This window comes from Pleurodeles waltl, chromosome 4_2 (assembly GCF_031143425.1).
Source record: "Pleurodeles waltl isolate 20211129_DDA chromosome 4_2, aPleWal1.hap1.20221129, whole genome shotgun sequence".
Lineage (NCBI taxonomy): Eukaryota > Metazoa > Chordata > Amphibia > Caudata > Salamandridae > Pleurodeles > Pleurodeles waltl.
Window position 1 is genome coordinate 981,624,190 of NC_090443.1, and position 27,816 is coordinate 981,652,005.

The following is a 27,816-nucleotide window of genomic DNA, read 5'->3' on the forward strand; positions in this document are numbered from 1 at the left end:
CCGGGCCCTCCAGTACTACTTGCACCGGGCCCTCCAGTACCACCTGCACTGGCCCCTCCAGTACCACCTGCACTGGCCCCTCCAGTACCACCTGCACCGGGCCCTCAAGCACCACCTGCACCGGACCCTCTAGTACCACTTGCACGGGGCCCTCCAGTACCACCTGCACTGGCCCCTCCAGTACCACCTGCACCGGGCCCTCAAGCACCACCTGCACCGGGCCCTCCAGTACTACCTGCACGGAGCCCTCCAGTACTACGTGCACGGGGCCCACCAGTACCACCTGCACTGGCCCCTCCAGAACCACCTGCACCGGGCCCTCCAGAACCACCTGCACCGGGCCCTCCAGTACTACTTGCACCGGGCCCTCCAGTACCACTTGCACCGGGCCCTCCAGTACCACTTGCACCGGGCCCTCCAGTACCACCTGCACCTGGCCCTCCAGTACCACCTGCACCGGGCCCTCCAATACCACCTGCACCGGGCCCTCAAGCACCACCTACACCAGGCCCTCAAGCACCACCTGCACCGGACCCTCCAGTACCACCTGCACCGGCCCCTCCAGTACCACCTGCACCGGGCCCTCAAGCACCACCTGCACCGGGCCCTCAAGCACTACTTGCACGGGGCCCTCCAGTACCACTTGCACGGGGCCCTCCAATACCACCTGCACGGGGCCCTCCAATACCACCTACACCAGGCCCTCAAGCACCACCTGCACGGAGCCCTCCAGTACTACTTGCACGGGGCCCTCCAGTACTACTTGCACGGGGCCCTCCAGTACCACCTGCACGGGGCCCTCCAGTACCACCTGCACGGGGCCCTCCAGTACCACCTGCACGGGGCCCTCCAGTACCACCTGCACGGGGCCCTCCAGCATCACCTGCACGGGGCCCTCCAGCATCACCTGCACGGGGCCCTCCAGCATCACCTGCACGGGGCCCTCCAGCATCACCTGCACGGGGCCCTCCCGCATCACCTGCACCTGGCCCTCCCGCACCACCTGCACGGGGCCCTCCAGTACCACCTGCACGGGGCCCTCCAGTACCACCTGCACGGGGCCCTCCAGTACCACCTGCACGGGGCCCTCCAGCACCACCTGCACGGGGCCCTCCAGCACCACCTGCACGGGGCCCTCCAGCACCACCTGCACGGGGCCCTCCAGCACTCCCTGCACGGGGCCCTCCAGCACCACCTGCACGGGGCCCTCCAGCACCACCTGCACGGGGCCCTCCAGCACCACCTGCACGGGGCCCTCCAGCACCACCTGCACGGGGCCCTCCAGCACCACCTGCACGGGGCCCTCCAGCACCACCTGCACGGGGCCCTCCAGCACCACCTGCACGGGGCCCTCCAGCACCACCTGCACGGGGCCCTCCAGCACCACCTGCACGGGGCCCTCCAGCACCACCTGCACGGGGCCCTCCAGCACCACCTGCACCTGGCCCTCCAGCACCACCTGCACCTGGCCCTCCAGCACCACCTGCACCTGGCCCTCCAGCACCACCTGCACCTGGCCCTCAAGTACTGTAGGAGGCTGGCTTATAGTGGGTACCTTGTGGTACTTACACCCTGTGCCAGTTCCAGTTATCCCTTATTAGTAGATTAGAAGTGTTCTAGCAGCTTAGGCTGATAGAAGGTAGCTATGGCAAAGCAGCTTAGACTGAACTAGGAGACATGCAAAGCTCATACTATACCACTTATATCATATAATACAATATCAGAAGAAAACACAATACTCAGAGTTACTAAAAATAAAGGTGCTTTATTTTTATGACAATATGCCACAAGTATCTCAGTGAGTACCCTCAGTAAGAAGGTAATATATAAGCGCTTCGACGCCTCATCAGGGGTAGTAAGCGCTATATAAATACAATTACAATACAATACACAAGTTATATGTACACAAACCCAAAACAGGTAAGTAAGAGTAAGAAAAGTAATGCAAACAGTGTAGAATTACAATAGGTTGCAATAAGTGAACATAGGTCTAGGGGCAACACAAACCATATACTCCACCCCAGACCTATGGGAGCTTGTAGAGGGTCGCTGGGACTGTAAGAAAACAGTCAGGGTGTCCAAGATATCCCACTCCAAGACCCTGAAAAGTAGGAGTAAAGTACACCTACTACCCCTAAAGAGCACAATAGTCGTGATAGGGGGTTTCTGCAAGAACAACAAACACCAGCAGTGCACTGAAAGCGGATTCCTGGACCTGGGGACCTGCACAGCAAAGGGACCAAGTCCAATAGTCACAACAGTGTCCGGGGGGGGCAGGAGCCCAGGAAACCCCGGTTGAAGGTGCAAGGAAGCTGCTTCTGGATGGAAGAAGTTTGGAATTCTGCAAGAACGAAGAGGACTAGGAACTTCTCCTTTGGATGGAAGATGTCCCACGTTGCGATGAAGGTTGCAAAAGTGTTCCCACGCAGAAATACCGCAAACAAGCCTTGCTAGCTGCAAGGGTCGCTGTAGAGGTTTTTGGCTGCTGCTGAGGACCAGGATGTCGCCCCTTGGAGGAGGAGACAGAGGGGGCACTCAGCAACTCAGAGAGCCCCCACAGAAGCAGGCAGCACCCGCAGAAGTACCCGAACAGGCACTTAAAAGATTTGTGAACCGGAGCTGGCTCAGAGTCACAAAGGAGGGTTCCACGACACCGGAGGCCAACTCAGAGGGTTGAGCACTGCAGGATGGAGTGCTGGGGACCCAGGCTAGGCTGTGCACGAAGGAAATCCTGGAAGAGGGCACAGGAGCCGGAGCAGCTGCAAATCACACAGTACACAGGTTTGCAGTCTAGCGTGGGGAGGCAAGGACTTACCTCCACCAAACTTGGACTAAAGAGTCACTGGACTGTGGGAGTCACTTGGATAGAGTTCCTGTGTTCCAGGGACCACGCTCGGCAGGATGAGAGGGGACCCAGAGGACCGGTGATGCAGTCTTTTTTGTGCCTGCGTTAGCAGGGGGAAGATTCCGTCGACCCACAGGAGATTTCTTCTTGGCTTCTGGTGCAGGGTGAAGGCAGGTGACCCCCAGAGCATGCACAACCAGGAAACATTCGAGAAATCCGGCAGGATGAGGTGCTACAATGTTGCTGGTAGTCGTCTGGCTACTTTGTTGCAGTTTTGCAGGCGTCCTGGAGCAGTCAGCGGTCGATCCTTGGTAGAAGTCGAAGGGGAGAGGCAGAGGAACTCTGGTGAGCTCTTGCATTCGTTATCTGAAGAATTCCCCAGAGGAGAGACCCTAAATAGCCAGAAAAGGAGGTTTGGCTACCAAGAAAGGAGGATTGGCTACCAAGAAAGGTAAGAGCCTATCAGAGGGGGTCTCTGACATCACCTGCTGGCACTGGCCACTCAGAGCAGTCCAGTGTGCCCCTAACACCTCTGTTTCCAAGATGGCAGAGGTCTGGGACACCCTGGAGGAGGAGCTCTGGGCACCTCCCCTGGGAGGTACTGGTCAGGGGAGTGGTCACTCCCCTTTCCTTTGTCCAGTTTCGCGCCAGAGCAGGGCTGGGGGATCCCTGAACCGGTGTAGACTGGCTTATGCAGAGATGGGAGCCATCTGTGCCCATCAAAGCATTTCCAGAGGCTGGGGAGGCTACTCCTCCACAGCCCTTCACACCTATTTCCAAAGGGAGAGGGTGTAACACCCTCTCTCAGAGGAAATCCTTTGTTCTGACTTCCTGGGCCAGGGCTGCCTGGACCCCAGGAGGGCAGAATCCTGTCTGAGGGGTTGGCAGCAGCTGCAGTGGAAACCCCGGAAAGGCAGTTTGGCAGTACCCAGGTTCTGTGCTAGAGACCCGGGGGATCATGGAATTGTCCCCCCAATACCAGAATGGTATTGGGGGGACAATTCCATGATCTTAGACATGTTATATGGCCATGTTCGGAGTTACCATTGTGACGCTACACATAGGTAGTGACCTATGTATAGTGCATGTGTGTAATGGTGTCCCCGCACTCACAAAGTCCGGGGAATTTGCCCTGAACGATGTGGGGGCACCTTGGCTAGTGCCAGGGTGCCCACACACTAAGTAACTTGGCACCCAACCTTCACCCATTGAAGGTTAGACATATAGGTGACTTATAAGTTACTTATGTGCAGTGAAAAATGGCTGTGAAATAACGTAGACGTTATTTCGCGCAGGCTGCAGTGGCAGGCCTGTGTAAGAATTGTCTGAGCTCCCTATGGGTGGCAAAAGAAATGCTGCAGCCCATAGGGATCTCCTGGAACCCCCAATACCCTGGGTACCTAAGTACCATATACAAGGGAATTATATGGGTGTACCAGTGTGCAAATGAGAATTGGTCAATTTAGCCACTAGCCTGCAGTGACAAATTTAGAAAGCAGAGAGAGCATAAACACTGAGGTTCTGGTTAGCAGAGCCTCAGTGATACAGTTAGGCACCACACAGGGAACACTTACAGGGCACATGCTATGAGCACTGGGGTCCTGCCTGGCAGGATCCCAGTAACACCAGGGCTAAAACAACATACATGCAGTGAAATATGGGAGTAACACGCCAGGCAAGATGGTACTTTCCTACAAGTACCACCTGCACGGGGCCCTCCAATACCACCTGCACGGGGCCCTCAAGCACCACCTACACCAGGCCCTCAAGCACCACCTGCACGGAGCCCTCCAGTACTACTTGCACCGGGCCCTCCAGTACCACCTGCACGGGGCCCTCCAGTACCACCTGCACGGGGCCCTCCAGCATCACCTGCACGGGGCCCTCCAGCATCACCTGCACGGGGCCCTCCAGCATCACCTGCACGGGGCCCTCCAGCATCACCTGCACGGGGCCCTCCAGCATCACCTGCACCGGGCCCTCCAGCATCACCTGCACCGGGCCCTCCAGCATCACCTGCACCGGGCCCTCCAGTACCACCTGCACGGGGCCCTCCAGCACCACCTGCACCGGGCCCTCCAGCACCACCTGCACCGGGCCCTCCAGCACCACCTGCACAGCACCCTCCAGTACCACCTGCACCGGCCCCTCCAGCACCACCTGCACGGGGCCCTCAAGTACCACCTGCACGGGGCCCTCAAGTACCACCTGCACGGCACCCTCCAGTACCACCTGCACCGGCCCCTCCAGCACCACCTGCACGGGGCCCTCAAGTACCACCTGCACGGGGCCCTCCAGTACCACCTGCCTGGGGCCCTCAGTACCACCTGCACCTGGGCCTCTAGTACCACATGCACTGGGCCCTCAAGTACTACCTGCCGGGGCCCTCAAGTACCGCCTGCACCGGGCCCTCCAGTACCACCAGCACCAGGACCTCCCTTACATGTACAACCTTCCCCAGCCCGCTTCACACAAGGCGCAACGTGTTACTCAGGACAGCAAACAGTCCTGCACCGACCTCTCACTCCTTCCTTCGGGGTCACGGACTCTCTTACTCTCTCGTACATTGCCCGTCTCACGTGCTCTGCTCGTAGACTCCAAGAAGCGCACCGCGATCAGTGTGTCACACACTCCTCTCCCACCCTCTATTACCTCCCCTTTTCTCCTCTTTCTCGTCCTCCTCTATCTCGCTTGACTTTCTCTCCATCTTCCTCCCTCTCTCTCAAGATCACAGTTCCTCTCACACATATGCTGTGTGGCACACTCAGGAAGGGAAACAAATGCATGCGCTGTGCATTTTAAACACACTGCTCAAACCTGATAACATTACAACAAACGTGTGTCTTGATTTGATAATGGTTTTAGGCTACTGATGGAGATGTTTAAAAAGCACATTTCAATACAAAGCACTTTAGAGCCTGTTTTGGCAATGTTAGTTCAAGACGACAGTCCTTTTTGACAATTTTCTGAAAATTCATTCTATAGAAAGACAGCGAGCTCCTGCAGTATTTTTAATTCCATCTTCAGAAAGACCCTTCGGTTTGATTGTTGACCAAAGGTACATTTTCAGCCTTCTCAACAAAAAATGTTGCAACAAATGCCTGTTTGAGACTGCACCCGCCTCAGAATATTGAGCTTCCTGGGTTAATGCACCTAATTTCAGGATGTGGGACTGGCAAGTCCAGGGTTTGATTCCTAAAGCATCGTCCACTCTTTCTAAGATTAAATAAGTGAGTGCCTTCAGGCCTAAAGAACTGACTAAAAAGGTAGTTGCCTTGAAACAACTTTGCAACGAATGGTGTTCCAGCATACAAAGGATACGAGTATTCCTTCACGCTCCAAAACACACAGAATGTGTGGCTGATGGCCTCTGTCCTGCAAAGAGGCCACTTTAACAGACATAGCACCCCTTAATAGCATGTTTTATAACAACCATGTTGCTTTCAATTCTTTTCTGAAGTCCCCAGCACATAATGTGTCACATCCACTAAAATATCAACGTTTTTCAATTCTGCAAGCGTAATGTGCATTATAACATGCAATATTTGTTACACATTTCTCCAAAATTCCCGTGCGAATGACCATGTTCTCTATATTGGCTTTCCCTAAATGTCTATACAAATTATAGCAATTACCCTGCTCCGGGTAGCGAAAGAGACAAGCTCACAAGCGAGACACCAGCAGACAACATGACTACCAGCAGCACTGGACCAAGTAGGACACAGAGCATTGCTTTCATGGTGGAGCGTTTTTGCCTATTATACTCAGTTTCATTGTTAAGCAGCTTTTGACAGATCCATGCTTAGTGTGACAGCAGAAGAAGGTTTCACAGGCATTTTGTTCCAAACTTCTTTAGTTCAAAGAGGTAGGACACAGCAGTGTGATGCCTACACAAGGGGAGTGCTCATGTACTGCCTTTGCCTAGACACTATCCCAGAGAAAAACCACACAAGGCGTGTGTTAAACCAAATTCTATATTTGTCTGACATTGCACGCTGAGAAACTGCATTTGCAGTTGGAAACAGAGGTATGCCTCTAGTTAGACATCAGTGATATATTCAGGCTTCACATAGATGGGCTATCTCCTAGCTTACCTTAGGTCAGGCATCAGATACCTGAGCTGTCACTCAGGTGACAGTGTGCCATCACCATAGGACAAGAGTTACAACCCATCATTTCTGCTCAATTTCTTCTAAAATTGATATGTGCCCGGGGTTTAGTGCCTGAGGGCACCCACAAAATATATTGAAAGCGTATATGTGTAAGATATGAGTTAAGTTGTTACTGTTTTTAAGACTGTTCAACTTTGATCAAATATCATTGAACAATTACATTCAGCAGACTATTATAGTGGAGACAACATATGAAAAGCAGTCACACTGGCTCTAGTTGATCAAGAAGATTTGCAATGGTTGCCAAAAATCAGTGGGACGCGTTGCGGGGGGGCAGGATAAGGGCAGATCATTCACTTTTTTGTTATTACAGTAGATGTAGCTGCTGATTTATCTCATAGCGAAGAGTCCCTTGTCCAAGAACAAGGATATAGCTATATATTTGTGGTAGGTCTTGGGGAAGTCATATACCTATCGCATCAGTGCCCACATGAAATCTCGCTATGTCTGTAATCCAGTTATCTCCGCCAGATTAACAAACACCTGCACCTAATGTTGTACCACCGGTGGGCAGTCCCACACCAGGTGCTGAAAGTCAGCATCTGGGTGTCCACAGCAGACGCACACCTCATCTGAGTGAAGTTTCAGGTCCTTGAGGCTACCAGGGGTATATTAGATCCTATGTAGAAATGTGTAATGAATCGCTGTGTGACAGCCATTCATGGATACCCTCTTGGTTTGCTGACAGCAGAACCTCCACTGTACATTGGACAGCTGCCTCCCCAGACCCAACTCCAATTTCTCCTTAGGTTTAGGCAGACCCCTCAGGCTAGACTTGTCTGCCATGTGACATAGCTTAGAAACTAGATGTTCTGAATAGCCCCAGATTCCTCATCTATTGAATGCTCCCCAAGTGTCAGACTGGACCCAGAAAGTTTTCAGCAGTACCACTGGATGCAGGAAGGTGGTGCAGGGCCTATATAAGTGCCACTACTGCGTAACAACACCAGTTCCTTTATTTCTGCACTATCAGATGTGTACCCAGTGCTTCCTTTGTGTCTTTCAAATACATTCAACTCTAAATTCTTTCAGTGTGCGAGGTATGTCACCCCTGAAAACTACAGATTTCAAGCCCTGTAGGGAGGGCTGCAAACAAATGTCTGTGACAGATTCCCACAAGGTATGATTGTGGTGTCTGAGGTTGAGCCATGACTCCAAGGCCTGCACCAGCTGACCGTCAAACCCAAAGGTCATCAGGGAGCGCAAGTCGAAGCTCTTCGTCAGCAAGCACAAAAAGAAGGAATGAATGAATGAAGGGATTTGTAAAGCACACAGCTACTCAGTGTGTGTCCCGGCGCTTAGAGTAGATAAATGACACCCCACTAGACACAAAGCCCTATAACCTAGAGGAGAAAAGACTCTTTGTGTGGGTCACTCTAAGTTGTGGTCCATGTCCAAGGTTTTATCCCAGTCTGTCCAGAGCCGCTCAAGCGGTCAGCCTTTGCCGTGCCCCAAGTAATCAGATAAATCCAAAAAGAAACATAAACATTTAAAGCAGGACCCCACTCCCTTTCACCACTCAGATTCGCCTGAGTGAACACAAGTGTGGCGCCACTCCCCCCGATCTCCCTCCTGAAGTCGGCTGACTTTGGTGCCAATCTTGCACCTCCTACCGGCGCAACCCAGGTTTCTGAATCCAAGTGTCCATGATGCTTCGGATAGAAGAGTTACACACAGCCATGCTCGGGCTCTTTGGGTCTTTAACAACTCACTTGAGGCGCCTCCACTTGGAGTACTGCATGCGCATTTGCTCTCTGTGCCAGTGGGACCCTCCAAGCCCATCTTGTCTCTGGCTCCACTTCTGACCCTGCTTCTGGCCCCAAGGGCTGTGCCTGGGTGCTTCGATGCCAATGCTGACACGATCACCGCCAGACGGGGAGGACCCAATTGGTCTCTCCAACATCAAGTTGGCACCAATCTGACCTCGACGTAAGTAGCGACTGATCAGACCTGAGCCCCCCCCTTTTTAAATATTCCAGTCCCTAGAGGGAGGCAACCCATTCTTCTTTACCTCTTTGGCATTGATTCTGATAACGACTACGACCAGGTTGATGAGCTCACTCAGCTCTATAATGCTAACAATTGGTACAGAGGCTTGCAGGACACTAGTGGCCTTGAAACCTCTCTGGGGAAAGCTTTTTTTATCCCTCCATACCAGCTCTAGAGGAATCTGCTTCTTACACTATGGTTATGCGTAGGACGGCCAAAGTTCTCGACCTTCACCTCCCCACCAGAGAGGTAAAAACAAATGTTTATTAATGTCCTGCAGCCAGTACAGACTTCATCTGAGCCTCTTCTTCCTTTCAGTGAAGCGCTGATGAGCACTTTATTAGGGACCTGGGCCAAACCTTGCTCTGGCCCTCCCTATCAATGGACAAACTGCCAGGCATAGTCAGCCTGCTCCGGGCTACACTGTCTTGCTTTCATAGCCCCTTTTCCCGACAGTCTTGTAGTGCAAACCTCTATGAGTCGGGTCTGATCTGAATTCGTTCTCTACAACTCCCCTTGACAGGGAATCTAAGTGAGTGGAAATGTTCGGCAGGCAGGTCTTCTGTTCCACCAGCATGGGCCCCGATTTGTCAACTCCTGCTGCTTGTTGGGAGCAACTCTCACAACCTTTGGGATTCAGTGGCAAGCGTCCTCGCTAGTGTGCCTGACGACGTTTGCCCTGCCCTGGTTCAAGCGATTCAGGATGGTTGTGATGTAGCCAAGTTCACAATTTGCTGTTGCTTGGACACCATAGATTGAGCCATTGGCACCACTGTTGCCATTTGCCACCTTGCATGGTTGCAATCGACTGGGTTCTTCAGTGACTTCCAGGCATCTTTGATGGACATGCCCTATGATGGGATGTGCCTGTTTGGGGACAAGGCTGATTCCACTCTTGAACGACTTAAAGAGAGTAGGGCTACTGCTCGTTCCCTGGGCCTTTCAGCCCCTCCTCACCAACCACACCAGTTACAATCCTCCATTTTTTCGATTTTGGACAGGGCATCCTTTACTGCCAGTGGACTCGGCACTTTCACAGCAGAAGAGCCCAAAGTCCATGTGACCAAGGTCTGCCTATCATCCAGTCCAACCCCCCCCCGCAGCCTCACCTGCCAAACCTCTTTAGCGTGACTTTAACAGAGCACAGTCACCCGGTGGGAGGCAGAATCCAGTGATTCTTTCAGGGTTGGCAGGTTCTCACTTTGGACAGGTGGGTCCTACAGATAGTTTGCAGAGGTTATGCCCAACCATATCTTTCTTGCCTGCTGCACCTTCCACCGCCCCCCCAATGACTGACAGAGGACGACATTTCCAGTTTGCAACAGAAAGTGCAAGCCCTGTTGACCAATGGGGCTGTCAAGAGGATGTGGGCACAAGAAGTAGGGTGTGGATGTTATTCCCGCTATTTTCTGGTGCCAAAGGAGGATTGAGGACTTCAGCCTATTCTAGATCTGTAACTTTTATGCTTTTCTCTTGAAGGACAAATTGAAGGTGCTCACCCTGTCCCAGGTCTTGTCTGCCCTCGACCCAGGAGACTGGATGGTGGCACTGGACCAGCAGAATGCCTATTTTCATATTCCTGTCCTGCCGGCCCATCAGCGCTACCTGTGATTTGTGCTGATCCAGGAGCATTTCAGGTTCACTGTGCTTTCCTTTGGTCTCACCAGTGCCCCTCAAGTGTTGACGAAAGTGAAGCCAGTGATACCAGCTCATCTTTGGAGGTCTGGAGTGCCAGTCTTCCCCTACCACAACGACTGGCTGTTGAAGGCAGGCTAGCCCTAGGCAATCCTTAGCCACTTCCAGACTGCAGTGACCCTCCTGTCATCTGTGGGGTTCACTATCAAAATGCTGGTCACACCTGACTCCTTCTCAGATGCTCCCCTTCATCAGAGCAGTTCTAGAAGAGGTTCAGTTTTGTGTCTTTTCCTGGGAAAGAGAGTCCAGGACATTCATGCTGTGAGTCTGATCTTTCAGCCTGTCTGGGATTTCAGTGAGGTTGACTCTGAGGGCGCTGGCATTGATGGCTTACTGCATCCTACTGATCAAGCACGGTGGCATATGCTGGCTCTGCAGTGAGATCTGAAGTCCTACTGGGTCCAATGTCAAGGGAGCCTCTCAGACCACGCTCAGATTTAGGAGGGGACTGCAAAGCATCTGCTGTGATTTTTGCTGGTCATCAGCAGACCCCTCTCTGTTTCCCACCCTGAGCTGACAGTGATGACAGATGCATTGCTTCTGGTTTGGGGTGACTGTCTAAGAGAGGTGGAGATCAGAGGCCTCTGCTCTCCTGCAGATTATTGCTAGCTCCACATAAAGGTTCTGGAACTGAAATCCTTCCTGTCATCCATCAAAGGGAAGCCTGCATAGGTGCTAGCAGACAACACCACCACCATTTGATACTGCAGAAGACAGAAAGGGGTGGGGTCACTGCCCTGTGCCAGGATCCTTGCTCCTCTGGAAATGGCTGGACCATCAATGAATTTTCCCGGTGTGAACCACCCGGCAGGATCCTTTAATGCAAGGGTGGACAAGCTCAGCTGCCGACGCCTTGCAGATCACAAATGGCAATTACACCTAGAGGTGGTGCAGGGTGTGTCCCACGCATTGGGAGAACTTTGGCTAGATCTGTTCACCACCACTGAGAATGCGCAGTGTCAGCACTTCTGCGCGTAGGCGTTTCTAAGGTGTCTCATTCTAGGAGACTTGTTCTGCCTCAAGTCGAACCAGGGACTACTTGGTGCGTATCCGCCAGTACCACTCCTGCCCGTGCTCTCAAGAAGATCAGGTCAGACTTGGCCCAAGTCATCCTAGTGGCTCAGGATTGAGCACAGAGAGTATGGTATCCAGAATTCCTGGGCTTGAGCATATGTCCTCCAATCAGGTTGCCCCTCCAGGACAACCTGTTTACGTACCACAGGGCAGGGTTCTGCAACCAGGGCTTCGCATTTTTCAACTTCATGCTTGGAGATTGAGCTCCGATAGAGGAACACCTTCTGCCTTCAACCAGAGGTAGTTGATGCAATCTTGGCAGCCAGGCGTCCTTTGACAAAAACGTTATACGCCCGTCATTGGGACAGATTTGTGGCTTAGTCTGGCACACATGCAGAGTCCCTTTCCTGGACATTTGCCAGGCAGCTATGTGGGCTTCCATTCATGCATTCACAAAACATTTTACCGCTCTGTCCTGCAGGACTTTATGGTTTAAGTTCCCTCACAGACCTGCCCCCAAATAGGCAAAAGGTCAACAATCTGCACCTAGAGGTCTCCATTGGAAGAACAAGTTACTTACCGTTAGTATTACTTTTCCTTGTAGTGAGACTGTCCAGCTGCAGATGCCTTATCGGCCCTCTCATCCTACCCGTTCTGAGATCGGACTCTATCCATTAATAAGAACCAAAGTCTAGAAATCTGTGCACTGCCTACCAATTTACTTTTGGGGCTGTGCATCTGGGGGCACAAATAGTCTTGAAAGCAACTGCCATCAGAGCACGGGGAATGGCAGCTATATACACCTGCATGTCATTCTGGGACGGAATAGTGACCATGCAGAACTCCAAAGCACCATCTTCCGGGAAGCAGAGGTATTCCTGAAAAGTTTCCAGATCCAGTCTGATGCCTGGGGCAAATTCAAAAGGTGAGGACGCTGTGGATAGATGCTTTATGCACTTCAGCGACTACAGGCTATTCTTGAGGGCCCCATCTTTGGCTGCATCCTGCATACATCAGCTAAAGAACTGTGTGTGCCCGGAAGGTAGAAAAGCCTGGGTTGATGCACATGATGGGGACAAAAGCCCTTTTAGCCCAATGGGTGTTGACTGCATGCTCTCCTGCTTTTTGACTTACCCTGTCAATGTTTAAAGTGAAAAGATAACAAGCAAGAGGAATGGTTTAAGTTTTTGCGTGCACTTAGGAGGAGTACAGTGGTCTGCATCTAGAACGTGCCACAGTTCAGGGGCAAAACTACGGGCTTTATTTAGAGTTTAGCAGAAGGAAGATCTGCCAAACATGGCAACTATCCTGACCGGTGTATTACATGTGTCATACACTACAATGCACTTGTAATATAGCAGAAGGGACATCCACCACACTATAAATAATGCCCTAGGTGAGGTCCAAAGTGATCTTTCAGTTCAGCGTAGAACGGCGATGGAGTTGAACTTCAACTATCATCCAGAGTACGTCCCTCATGTACCCAAAACTGACCATTGGCAAGATTGTCACTTGGCAGAGACACTCACTAGTCCCTTAAGTCAACAGAAGGGATAGGCGATCACGTGTATATGGCTTGGGGGTGGCGGGGGGGCAGGTGTCTGACTTCTTTTTCAAACGGTGCCCCCAGAACCAGAGTTCTCCAGTTTTAGAAAGATAATTGAAAATGCTCCAGAAGCACAATGATAAGAATTCCATCCAGCACCTGGATTGAAGAGGAAGAATCTGTCACCCCGGGCTGGGAAGTGACAGGTGTAGGCTCTGTCACAGACATGCATTGTCCAAGGCAGGTTGAGAACGGTGCAGGCTCATCGCTGCCCTGGAATGGCCATCTGCAAGCTCTCAACTCCTAGGGTTACATGGGCCTTTTGGGCCCGTCCTGGTCTGCTTGCAGCTCTCAAAATGACCTACATGGAGACTTCTGTCATCTGGGCTTTGCCTTTTGTCTTTCTGGTGTGAAATCTGCTCCTATTTAAACAGCGAGTAACACATCTTCCAGGGGAGGTCACAGCAGCGCGGTTTCTCCAGGCCTTGAGGTAATCAGAGAGATCAGCAGAGTCCTGTTTCTGGGATGTGTCAGGGCTTGTGAATGGAACATTTTCCTGATGTGCAGACTACAACATCTGTGTGGTTGGAGACAACATGTGCCCATCTTTGTGGTACTGGTGGGAAGTCAGGGGTCCCCAAAAGCACTAGCCTTCTTTTTAAATGTGAACACTTCGAAAAAGGAGTCTTTTTTCCCGGGCTTTTCCTAGCAGCAGAAAGAGAAGTTGATCTCATCAGATCCACATGGTCACCGATTCCTCTGAGGCGCACTTTATTTTACTGTGACCCGCACAAGCACTACCTTCATGAATGATTGTAGCACTATATCGACCACTTCACATACCTCACGAGATCACATGCTGTCAAATAGGCCTTAACATTTTTTTCCCACTGAACGTGGTAGCAAAAAATCTGTGGTTCGCTGAGTTTCAGTTCAGCAAAATAGAAGAAAAACCACAGCGCTTTGTGAATGTTTTTGGCGTTTTGTGGCAATGCCCGAGCCACACAAACCCCAGTTTACCGAAACGTTCATGCAATGTCCCCAAAGCAACAAAACACCGTCATTTTGTGGGATATCTCAAGGTGGAACAGTTTTGCAAAACCCACATCAAATCCTGTGTGAACTTCCTTTGTGTTTACCCTTTCCACTGAATGTACCACCAAAACCTAACATTAGTATCTCACAGACAAAGAGAAACACACATGCACACTGCCTGTCCTGAATATTCCGCCTTTGTTACGAGTGTTGTGGATCGGTATCGCAGGAGGGTTAACACGCCGGGGCATTCTGAGTAGTCCATTGTTTCTGGGCCTGGGATTACCTGTCCGAAAATATCACATCCCTTCATCTCAGGCCAGGCTACAAGTACAACAGACCTAGGGTGGAGCTGCTGAGCACAGCCACTGCCTACTCTCTTCTTGCATAACATGGGGAGCTCCAAACGCTCCCCCAGTCTCTACCAATAGCAGCTTCCTCAGGCCCAAACAAATTCCCCTCCCCATCTGTCCCTCAGCATGGTCCCACTGAAGGTTACCAAAGAGTAGGTAAATTGCAGTGGAAATGGGTCCTGATTCAGGAACATCAGGAGAAGAGGACGTGGTAAAACCAGGTCTCCATGTTATTCCCAACTCTGGGCTCAGCGTGATCCCATAATGGCTGAATTTTGTTGTGGACCTACCAAATGGAATCAGAGATTCCGGCTCGCCGCCACGTATCTGTGTGCCACACATTAAGAAACCTGCATGCGCACTTACTGGTGTACTCATAAACTCAAGAAGACCAGGCACCAACATTGTTAGATTCAGAACCCCCAGACATAAGAACCTGAATAAACCAGATAGTTCAACTACAGAAAAGAGAGTAAAACGTCCTTGTGAAAAGGGTCTTGCAGGAATCTGACTGCACTTGTTGTTGTTCCACATTACTCAGGGATTGTCTAGTAATGAACCTGTATTCCTGAGGCAGCAGCCTATCTTAACCTGAGTGTGTACAATTTAGCCTTCAACAGCCAGGTTGACAGATTTTATGCACCCGCTCTGACAAGTCTGCTATTTGTTCTTCTCTTTCAGCCAAACGAGTCAACGAAATCATCGTGGGCAGTGAACAACTGATGGAGATTTAGTGGACTGACTTTTGACTCAAAAGAATAAAAAATCAACACTGTCATTTTCAAGACGTTTATAAGGAGAAACTCCAGAAAAGTCACAGAAGAGCAGAAATCCAGTGACCACTATCCAGGGTCCACTCTTTCCTAGGCCTCCTCGTATTTCTCAATAAAGGACACATGTTTACAAGTTCTGCCATTTTGTTACTGTGGCCAGCGCGCATGGCGGGATGCGGGTTAGCGACTGGACGCTGTGCATCCAGGCTCCCTGCTTCTCCCAGGATTGTTTCTGAAGTTATACTCACTAGCAAGGAGTCTGTAACTTTTCTGCAATATGTGTATGTAAGTAACTGATACACAGCACGCACTGACATCTGGTACTTATTGATTATGATAGCCAAATTTATAGAGATTTTGCACCATGATAAAATGGGGAAAATTCACTGTCCCCCTCACATTGGTAAAACCACAAACGAACTGTATTTTAAGCATATTCCCAGAATGTTAAAGTGGAACAAATTGAGTTCGTTCAACTCATATTTTATACATGAAACAAAATTAAGTTAAAATGTGTTTTCAGCATTTTTCTCTGCAAAGGAAAGAATACAATTTATGTGCTACTACTTTAAGCCAAACCGGTTTGTCTTTCCCTAACTACAAAAGCAGAAAATATGGTCTGGTGCAGATCTGTCTTCTACCACAGTGCCTCGTACGTTTTAACCAACTCCAGCAATCAGGGACGTCACAATTCAATCTGTGGGAGATGGCCTATCTGAGTCCACAAGGAGAATCACTGCAGCTGTGACGTCACAAGTAGTGCGCGGCGGGGTCGCAAGATACCATTGCGTCAGTAAAATAGAACCAGTGATTTTTAGATTTTTGTTTAGTTTTCATAATGTCACTTTGCCCTTTGGCAGTGAATTTCTAAAGCTTTTTTTAATGTAAGCTAAGATCGTGTTAGCGTATCTATCTATCTATAAATCTATCTATCTGTACATAAACATATATGTACATATATACACGGACATACATTTGTCTACCAAAATGTTATAGTTTTAAAATATTACAATTAGGTGGGGAGCTGGTAAGTGACTGCAGAGGTGGGTAGGATGAGTAAGCAGTGGTCTTTATTTACATATTTCTAGCCGCTTTAAAATACATAATGCTTCAAATTAGTAAATGCGCACACACCTCCCCTCATAATTTAACTCTCTGGTTTGAAGCCTGCATTAAAATGTCAGTTTTCATTTACCTTAGCCTGCTCTTCAGGGAAAGCTTTACATTCAACAGCTCCCATTCAAACAAAATGGTGTTTAGGAGTGCCCCGCTTTTGTCTTGAATACAAAACATTAGAGTTGTATTTGCTCATCAGAACTTTGTGGTAAAGGTACAGTTGATCACTAGGCAGGTAACTAACAAGCTACTGCTTGTGTTGAAAGTACATGTTTGTCTGCATGTCACTAATGTTTTACTACCATGGATGAGAAAGATTTTTGACTTGTGTTCGATTTCTTTGCTTTTGAGAGCACTAAGCATAATTTAGATGACACACAGAACAACCTTGTTTTGTTAATCGCTAAAGAAAATGCTTTAGGTTGAGCAACTTTGCTTTCATTAACATGATTTCACATTTTCCATACTTTTGTTATAAATACAGAATGTTAGCGCTTTAGTTGTTTTTTAGAATTTGTGGACACCTGCAGTAGAACACTGGGGAGTTAAGTGACGAACGTCTGCTGGTATTGAAAATATGTTTGAATCTGTATGACAGCATGTTTTACTGACATGGATAAGAAAAATATTTAAGAACTCCTAGAAAATGTGTCATCATTTGAGCTTCCTAGAGCACTAACCATACTCTGAAAAAACAAACATGCTCATACTGTTACTGTCTAAAGGAAATGCTTTAAGTTTTAAAGCTTTAAAATCCATCAAACTGACGTCAGGTGTGCCACTCTTGTGTCTTAAATACAGAATGTTAGCGTTCTAGTTGTTCATTAAAACACTATGGAAAGCTGCAGTAGAACACTGGGTAATCAACTGATAGGCTGTTGTTGCTGTTGGAAGCATATGTTTTACTCAGAATATCAGCTATTTTCTCATGACTGAGGAAGATAGTGTAAACATATAGAAAATGTGCTTGCATTTCAGTGTCTGGAGCATCTTCTATAACCTTTATGTGAAAATCCTGGATCAGTTTTCTCTAAGGATTATTAAATCAGATCCCACAGGTCAGCTTTTTCACAGGGTAAAATCACAGAGAACTCAACCCAATTCTTAAAATGAGTATGATACAAACAAATGGTTTATATTGTGACTAACATGTTATCATCCTTTATATTTGTTGTGTTTTGTTACTCTCAAAAGGCTTTCATTGTACACACTTCAATGGGGACCATGTCCCGAGTCCTGTAATGGCTGACACAACATATTGTGGCCAGCTTGTTAAAGGTGAGGGTTTGTGGGAGGAGGGTACACCTCCTCCTTGTGGTCAAGGTGTGGTTCCCTTGCATATTATATATATATATATATATATATATATATATATATATATATATATATATATATATATATATATATATATATGTTTGATGGCATGTGTAGCTGCAGATACACATGCTGTGCATATACTTCTGCCATCTAGTGTTGGGCTCGGAGTGTTAGAAGTTGTTTCTCTTCGAAGAAGTGTTTTTGAGTCACGGGATCGAGTGACTCCTCCTCTTCAGCTCCATTGCGCATGGACATCGACTCCATGTTAGATTGTTTTCTTTCCACCATCGGGTTCGGACATGTTTCCTTTCGCTCCGATAGTTTGAGTCGGAAAACTCTGAAAACGCTTAATTTTTTGTCAGTATTGTATCGATCTGGTTAAATCTTCTATCGACACTTCAGTACCGTCGGAAGAGACATCTCTACTCGCCCTTCGGGGCCTGCGCGCCAAACCCTGGCCTGGTCGGGCCAACCACGTGGAAGCCTCATGGTTCGGACTCCATTCCGATTCTGTCCTCGGTGCCACGCCAAATTCCCTTATACAGACCAACACCTCGTCTGTAATCTTTGCCTTTCCCCAGATCATCGGGAAGAAAATTGCGAGACCTGCTGATCAAAAAAGACACTTCGGGACAGAAGAGCTTGAAGGATCGAAATGGCGTCAAAAAGCTCCGAACATCTTGACGTCGAAGAGGAAGAGAACATGCAGACCGCAGTCTCAGTTCGAGGATCCGACTCCAACCAGGAATCAGAGGAAGACAGACTGGTCACGACAGGAAAGCACGTGAGTACGCCTGCCCCTGTACCATCTAAACCGAAATATAAGGCCTTGGGGACGCCACTGCCGAAACGCCATGGCCCGACCCGAAAGAAGACACCCGGTGACCAAACCCCCAGTTCGGCACCGAGCCATCTGAGTCGACCAAAAGCTCTGTCTCTGACTCGAGCAAACACCGCTCTTCAGAGTCTAAATTTCGGAAATCCCTTTTGGAGCCGAGACCATCCACAACGCCATCTTTTTTGATTCCGAAAAGGCCAGCTTTGGAGCCGAAAAGAGCAGGTTACACAGAGGAGCATGGACTTTCTAAGGCACTCAAAGAAAGCCATAAAACGTCTGAGGAGGACTCCCAAATACAGCCAATACTGGAAGTAATGGACGAAAGGCAAGCCAGGATTCATAGCCATAAAGAAACTGGCAGAATCAAAACAGCACCTCCTCTAAAACCTAAGAGGAAATGAGCCTTTCAGGAGGAATGGGACACTACACAGCCTCCAGCTAAAGTACCAAAGACAAAGGAGAGACCACCACCTCCTCAATTTTCTCCCTCATTCTCCTCCTCATTCTCCCCACCTGCATATCTCTCCTACTACCAGTCCTACACCAATGCAGTCACCGTCACATTAGTTTGGCTCGCAACAAGACAATGTAGACCCATGGGATCTTTATGATCCAGACCCCATTTCCGACAACGACCCTGATTGCTATCCCTCTGAGCCTTCACCACCTGAGGATAGTACAGTGTACAATCAAGTTTTAGCTAGGGCTGCAGCATACCATAGTGTCACCATGCACACTGAACCACTGGAGGACGACTTTTTGTTTAATACTCTCTGCTCCACGCATTCAACATATCAGTCGCTCCCTATGCTTCCCGGCATGCTAAAACATGCTTATCAAATATTCAGCGAGCCAGTCAAAGCAAGAATAATAACTCCCAGAATAGAAAAAAAAACAAGCCACCTCCCTCTGATCCTGTCAATATAACTCAGCAACTCCCTCCAGACTCAGTAGTGGTAAGCACTGCCAGAAAGAGGGCACACTCTGTCATCAGGTGATGCACCCCCACCAAACAAGGAGAGTAGGAAATTTGATGCTGCAGGGAAGAGAGTTGCATCCCAGGCAGCCAACCAATGGAGAATAGCCAACTCCCAGGCGTTGTTGGCTAGATACGACAGGGCCCATTGGGATGTGATGCAAGATATAATCCAGCATCTCCCCAAAGAACATCAAAAAAGGGCACAGCAAATAGTGGAGGAAGGGCAAGCCATCAGCAATAATCAGAACAGGTCTGCCTTAGACGCAGCAGACACAGTTGCAAGGAGCGTCAACACAGCAGTAACAATAAGGAGGCATGCATGGCTCAGGTCCTCTGGTTTCAAACACGAAATCCAACAAGCGGTGTTGAATATGCTGTTCAACAAAAAACAACTTTTCGGCCCAGAAGTGGACACTGCAATTGAGAAATTGCGTAAGGATTCACACTGCAAAAGCTATGGGTGCACTATACACCACACAATATAGGGGATCCTTTTGGAAACCTCAGTTTAGAAGAGGATTTCGGGCTCAAACGGCAGAGGCATCCACATCACAGGCAAAACCAGCCTACCAACCTTAATACCAATTAGTTGGTTTTAAGAGCACATATAGATGGCAGTATCCCAGAAGTAGAGGGAAGTATTGAATAGCTAAACAAACTTCAGAACACACTAAACAGTGACTTGTTTCATTGCCTTCCATTCCACACCTTCCCTGTGGGAGGAAGACTACAAAAGTTCCACACCAATTGGCAAAACATTACCACAGACAATTGGGTACTATCAATTATCCGCTTTGGCTATTGCCTAGAATTGATACAAACTCGCCCAATCATTCCACCCAAACTGCACAAATTATCCACAGAACACATCAGTCTGTTACAGGAAGAAGTCAGATCTCTACTACTCAAACAAGCAATAGAACTCATGCCACAAAATCAAGTAGGGACGGATGTTTACTAACTATACTTCCTAATTCCCAAAAAGGATGGCGCCCTAAGAACAATATTGGATCTCAGGATCCCCAACCTTTACATCCTGTTAAAGCACTTTCACATGGTAACTCTCCAAGATTTTATCCCATTATTCAAAAACACGATTTCATGGCAACATTAGACCTCAAGGATGTGTATTTCCATATAGCCATCCATCCAGCGCACAGAAAGTACCTCAGGTTTGTTATTCAAGGAAAGCACTATCAATTCAAAGTGTTACCCTTTGGAATAACAAAAGCTCCAAAGGGTATTCACAAAGTGCCTAGCAGTAGTCGCAGGCTTTCTAAGAAGAAAACATATACATATCTGTCTATATCTAGACGATTGGCTGATAAAATCAAAGAATCATATGCAATGTCAAAACCATGTGCATTACGTAATACAAACCCTGCACACGCTAGGGTACTCAATAAAACTGCAACCTGCGCAAATACAACAGTATTTAGGTGCAATACTAAATACTCAAAAAGTGCTAGCAAGTCCAAATACACAAAGAGTACAAGCATTCCAAAATATAATCGCACAGATACACACAGGTCAACAGTACACTGTCAGATTTGTCATGAAAATTTTAGGGATGATGGCATCATGTATTGCAATCGTTCCACATGCAGGACTAAACATGCGGCCCTTACAACAGTGCCTTGCACAACAATGGTCACAGGCACACGGTCAACTTCAAGATCTAGTGTTGATAGACCGCCAAACATACGTGTCCCTTCAGTGGTGAAATTCCACAAATCTTAACAAGGGGCGGCCTTTTCAAGACCCTGTGCCTCAGACCATAATTACAACGGATGCACCAATGATTGGCTGGGGAGCTCACCTCAACAATCACAACATCCAAGGACAATGGGATACCCAACACAAACAATAACACATAAATCATTTAGAATTGTTAGCTGTCTCCCTAGCACTCAAAGCTTTTCAGCCTCTTCTCACTCAGAAGAATGTCCTAATCAAAACAGACAACATGACCACCATTTATTACCTAAACAAGCAAGGAGGGACACATTAGTCCCAACTTTCCCTCCTAGCTCATACAATTTGGAAATGGGCAATACACAACCAAATTCACCTGGTTGCACAATACTTTCCAGGGATACACAACCAACTAGCAGATGTTCTTAGCAGAAATCATCAACAAACACACAAGTGGAAGATTCACCCTCAAGTACTTCAAAAATACTTTCAACAGTGGGGAACACCAAACATAGATTTGTTTGCCACAAGCGAAAACGCGCAATGCCAAAACCTTGCATCCAGACACCCACATCCCCTATCCAAGGGCAATGCTCTATAGATCAATTGGTCAGGGATATTTGCTTACGCTTTTCCCCCTCTCCCACTCATTCCACTTGTAGTCAACAAATTACGTAAAAACACACTCAATATGATACTCATAGCACCAATGTGGGCCCGTCAACCGTAGTACCACACTCCAAACAGACCAGACCTGCTGACACAAAACAAAGGACAGATCAGACACCCAAATCCCAACACACTCAATCTAGCGATTTGGCTTCTAGGTCATAGAGTTTGGGTATTTACAACTACCATCAGAATGTATGGAAGTAATTAAACAAGAAATAAAACACACTACTAGGCAGTGCTATGCTAACAAATGGAAAAGATTTGTTTATTATTGCCAATCTAAACAAACTGCCCCTCTTACAGCATCAATACAAGATATTGGATGCTATTTGCTTCATTTGCAAAAATCTAATTTAGCTTCTCTTCCATAAAAATACATCTTACTGCAATTTCAGCATATTTGCAAAATGTACAGCACAGCTCTTTATTTAGAGTCCCTGTTATTAAAGCCTTCATGGAAGGCTTAAAATGCATCATTCCACCTAGGACACCTCCAGTTCCTTCTTGGAATTTAAACATAGTGCTTACTCGACTTATGGGTCCGCCATTTGAACCTATGCACTTATGTCAAATGCAATTCTTATCATGGAAAGCTGCCTTCCTAGTTGCAATTACATCATTGCGAAGAGTCAGTGAAATTCAAGCTTTCACTATTGAAGAACCGTTCATAGAAGTACACAAACATAAAGTCGTACTACGAACTAACCCCAAATTTCTTCCAAAAGTAGTATCACCTTTTCATATCAATCAAAGAGTGAAACTGCCAGTCTTCTTCCCACAGCAAGATTCTGTGGCAGAAAGACCTATACATGCATTAGATATTAAAAGGGCACTAATGTACTATATAGATAGAACAAAACCATTCAGAAAAACTAAACAGCTGTTTGTAGCCTTTCAAAAACCTCATACTGGTAACCCCATTTCAAAACAAGGATTAGCAAGATGGATAGTAAGATGCATCCAAACATTCTATGTTAAAGCCAAAAGACAACTTAGTTACTCTTAAAGCACATTCCACAAGGAAGAAAGGTGCTACAATGGCGTTTTTAGGAAACAAACCAATGGCTGAAATATGTAAAGCAGCTACTTAGTCGACACCACATACATTTACTAAACACTATTGTGTAGATGTTTTAGCAACACAGTAAGCCAAAGTAGGTCAAGCTGTACTCAGAACATTATTTCAAACAACTTCAACTCCTACAGGCTAACCACCACTTTTATGGGAGGACTAACTGCTTTGTAGTCTATGGACAGCATGTGTATCTGCAGCTACACATGCCATCAAACGGAAAATGTCACTTACCCAGTGTACATCTGTTTGTGGCATGTTCCGCTGCAGATTCACATGCACCCTCCCACCTCCCGGGCAGCCTGTAGCCATTTAAGTTAACAAACATTTATATATATATATATATATATATATATATGTTCGATGGCATGTGTAGCTGCAGATACACATGCTGTGCATTATCCTGCCATCTAGTGTTGGGCTCGGAGTGTTACAAGTTGTTTTTCTTCTAAGAAGTCTTTTCGAGTCACGAGACCGAGGGACTCCTCCCTTTTTCGCTCCATTGCGCATGGGCGTCGACTCCATCTTAGATTGTTTTCTTTCCGCCATCGGGTTCAGACGTGTTCCTCTTCGCTCCGTATTTCGAATCGGGAAAGTTAGCTAAAAATCGAAAATTCTACGATATTGTTCGCGCTCGGTACCGGTTTAGTGTTAGCGTACCGACACCGATAGAAGAAGCGCTCCGGCGGCCCTTCGGAGCTTCCACTCTTCAGCGGGGCCTGGTCGGCCCGACCACGTCCATCGACGAAACTAATGGACCTGACCCCCTTCTGCTTCTGTCCGAAGTGCCACTCGAAGTATCCTTATACAGACCAACACTTGGTCTGTAATCTGTGTCTATCACCAGAACACAGAGAGGATACTTGTGAGGCCTGTCGGGCGTTTCGATCTAAAAAGACCCTACAGGACCGATGAGCCAGAAGACTACAAATGGCGTTGACACCGAGAGAACAACTGGACGTCGAAGAGGAGGAAAGAATTTCCATCCAGGGGACAGACTCAGACGATTCCGAAAGTGAGCGACCCACGACGATGCAGAAAACAGTGAGTAAAACTGCCCCGTCCAAGACTCACACAAAGATCGTTAAGGCCAAGGTGATGCCACCGCCAGCAGGCCATGGCTTAACCCATCGAAAAGAAGGTGACCAAACATCGGCACCGAAAAAGGTCAAAGAATTGCCGAAGACATCCGACTCCGGTTGAGATTCAGGCTCCGAACGATCTCGGCACTGAGAATTCGACTCACCCAAGGTGAGAAAAGTTACGTTGGAACCGAAAAAGACTTTATCGGAAGCATCGGTACCGAAAAAAGCAGCTTCGGAGCCGAAGAGAAGCTCTTACACAGAAGAGCAAGAACTTTCCAGCCAAATGCATACACAGAGATTTGAACAGGAAATAAGTATGGGGGAACCAGACCATACCCAATGGAGGTTGCATATCCAGAAAGAGACTGGAAAAATACAAACTCTTCCTCCAATTAAAACCAAGTGAAAGCTGGCATTTCATGAGTCAGAAATGCAGCCGAAGGCAAAGGTGGCAAGAGATAAAACCCCACCACCAAGGTTTTCACCACAACCTTCTCCACTACACTCACCACAGCTGTCCCCGGTAACAACACCTCCGATGCAGTCACCTACTCATACAGGGATGACACAGGATGATCCGGATGCATGGGACTTATATGATATATATATTATATATAGCAATGCATTCAGAGCCAATAAAGGATGATTTCCTATTCAACACCTTGGCATCCACCCACACTTCATACCAGAGTCTGCCAATGCTCCCGGGCATGCTCAAGCACGCAAAACAGGTCTTCCAAGACCCAGTTAAAGGAAGGGCTATCACGCCTAGGGTGGAGAAAAAATACAAACCTCCCCCAACGGACCCTGTGTTTATAAAACAGCAACTTACACCAGACTCGGTGGTTGTAGGAGCAGCAAGAAAGAGGGCAAACTCTCAATCGTCAGGAGAAGCACCACCGCCTGACAGAGTAGGAAGTTTGATGCAGCAGGCAAACGTGTGGCAGCACAGGCAGCCAATCAATGGCGGATCGCAAACTCACAAGCCCTGCTGGCTCGCTACGACAGGGCACAGTGGGACGAGATGCAACACATTATACAGCACTTGCCTAAAGAACACCAAAAGCGTGCCCAACAGGTTGTGGAAGAAGGACAAGCAATATCCAACAACCAAATAAGGTCTGCATTAGACTCGGCAGACACAGCGGCACGAACAGTCAACACTGCGGTAACCATTCGCAGGCATGCATGGTTACGAAGCTCGGGCTTCAAACCAGAAATTCAACAAGCTGTGTTAAACATGCCTTTTAACCAGGAACAATTGTTTGGGCCGGAAGTGGACACAGCAATTGAAAAATTAAAGAAGGACACGGACACGGCCAAAGCCATGGGTGTGCTCTACTCCCCACAGAACAGAGGCACATTTAGAAAGCCACAATTTAGAGGGGGGTTTCGAATGCAAACACCAGAGCCTTTCACCTCGCAAACCAGACCTACCTATCAGGGACAATACCAGAGAGGAGGGTTTCGTGGCTCATACAGAGGTGGACAATTCCCAAGAGGAAGGGGAAAATTTAAAACACCTAAGACAAGTCAACCCAAACAGTGACTTCAATGTCACAAAACCCCAACACTTAACACCAGTGGCGGGAGACTTACTACATACTACCAAAATTGGACACACATAACTACGAATGCATGGGTCCTAGCCATTATCCAACATGGTTATTGCATAGAATTCATAAATTTTCCACCATATGTGTCCCCAAGGACACACAATATCTCCAAACAACACTTAGACCTATTACAACTAGAGGTCCAAGCATTATTACAAAAACAAGCAATAGAGTTAGTACCCAAACATCAGAAAGGAACAGGTGTCAACTCACTATGGCCCTCATTCTGACCTTGGCGGGCGGCGGAGGCCGCCCGCCAAAGTCCCGCCGTCAGGTTACCGTTCCGCGGTCGAAAGACCGCGGCGGTAATTCTGACTTTCCCGCTGGGCTGGCGGGCGGTCGCCTTCAGACCGCCAGCCAGCCCAGCGGGAAAGAGGCTTCCACGATGAAGCCGGCTCGGAATCGAGCCGGCGGAGTGGAAGCTGTGCGACGGGTGCAGTTGCACCCGTCGCGTATTTCACTGTCTGCACAGCAGACAGTGAAATACATGTAGGGGCCCTCTTACGGGGGCCCCTGCAATGCCCATGCCAGTGGCATGGGCACTGCAGGGGCCCCCAGGGGCCCCGCGACCCCCCCTACCGCCATCCGGATCCCGACCGCCGGGATCTGGATGGCGGTAGGCGGGGTCGGAATCCCCGCGCCGCCGCGGAGGATTCAATGGGGCGGCGGTACACTGGCGGGACCCCGCCAGTGGTGCCGGTCCGACCGCGGCTTTACCGCCGCGGTCGGAATCCCCATTGGAGCACCGCCGGCCTGTCGGCGGTGCTCCCGCGGTCCTCCGCCCTGGTGGTCAAAGACCGCCAGGGTCAGAATGACCACCTATATTTCCTAATTCCAAAAAAGGACAAAACGTTAAGACCTATATTAGACCTCAGAACACTGAATCTCTTCATCAAGTCAGATCACTTTCACATGGTAACACTTCAAGACGTGGTTCCCTTACTAAAGAAAGAGGACTACATGTCAACGTTAGATCTCAAGGATGCCTACTTTCACATACCCATACATCCTTCCCACAGAAAATACTTAAGGTTTGTAATACACGGCATACACTATCAATTCAAAGTGTTACCGTACGGGATAACAACAGCCCCAAGGGTATTCACAAAATGCCTTGCAGTAGTAGCCGCTCACATAAGGAGACAGCACATGCACGTATTCCCATACTTAGACGACTGGCTAATAAAAACCAGCACTCAACAACAGTGTCTTCTTCACACGCAATACATTATAGAAACTCTCCACAAACTAGGATTTTCTATAAATTACCAGAAATCCCATCTGCAGCCATCCCAAATACAACAATACTTTGGAGCAACACTCAACACACAAAAATCGATTGCTACTCCAAGTCCACAAAGAGTACAAGCGTTCCAAAATATAACATCAAACATACAGCCAAACCAACACCACCAAGTAAGGTTTGTAATGAAACTTCTAGGCATGATATCTTCATGCACAGCCATTGTCCCAAACGCGAGATTACACATGCGACCTTTACAACAGTGCCTAGCAAAACAATGGACACAGGCACAGGGTCAACTCCAAGATCTAGTGTTGATACACCGCCAGACACACTTTTCGCTTCAATGGTGGAACCCTATAAATTTAAACAAAGGGTGGCCATTCCAGGACCCAGTGCCTCAAGATGTTGGCAGTGTTTCTAGCATTAAAAGCATTTCAACCACTTATAGCCCACAAATACATTCTTGTCAAAACCGACAACATGACAACAATGTATTATCTCAACAAACAAGGAGGGACACACTCGTCACAACTGTGTCTCTTAGCCCAAAAAATTTGGCACTGGGCAATTCACAATCACATTCGCCTAATAGCACAATACATCCCAGGCATTCAGAACCAGTTGGCCGTCAATCTCAGTCGAGATCACCAGCAAACACACAAATGGGAAATTCATCCCCAGATCCTACAGGATTACTTCCTACGCTGGGGAACGCCAAAAATAGACCTATTCGCAACAAAAGAAAACGCAAAATGCCA

At 48.2% G+C, this 27,816-nt stretch overlaps 1 protein-coding gene across 2 annotated transcripts in view; it reads left to right on the forward strand.

Moving 5' to 3' along the window:
- The window catches only part of EIF2B3 (eukaryotic translation initiation factor 2B subunit gamma), a 295,364-nt gene extending 279,809 nt beyond the window's left edge, over positions 1 to 15,555 (forward strand). For both annotated transcript variants that reach the window (XM_069232821.1, XM_069232822.1), the window contains exon 12: positions 15,331 to 15,555. In XM_069232821.1, coding sequence (XP_069088922.1) covers positions 15,331 to 15,383 — 53 coding nt within the window. In that variant the 3' untranslated portion in view covers positions 15,384 to 15,555. The remainder of the gene's footprint in view (positions 1 to 15,330) is intronic.
- Positions 15,556 to 27,816: the final 12,261 nt, after the last annotated feature.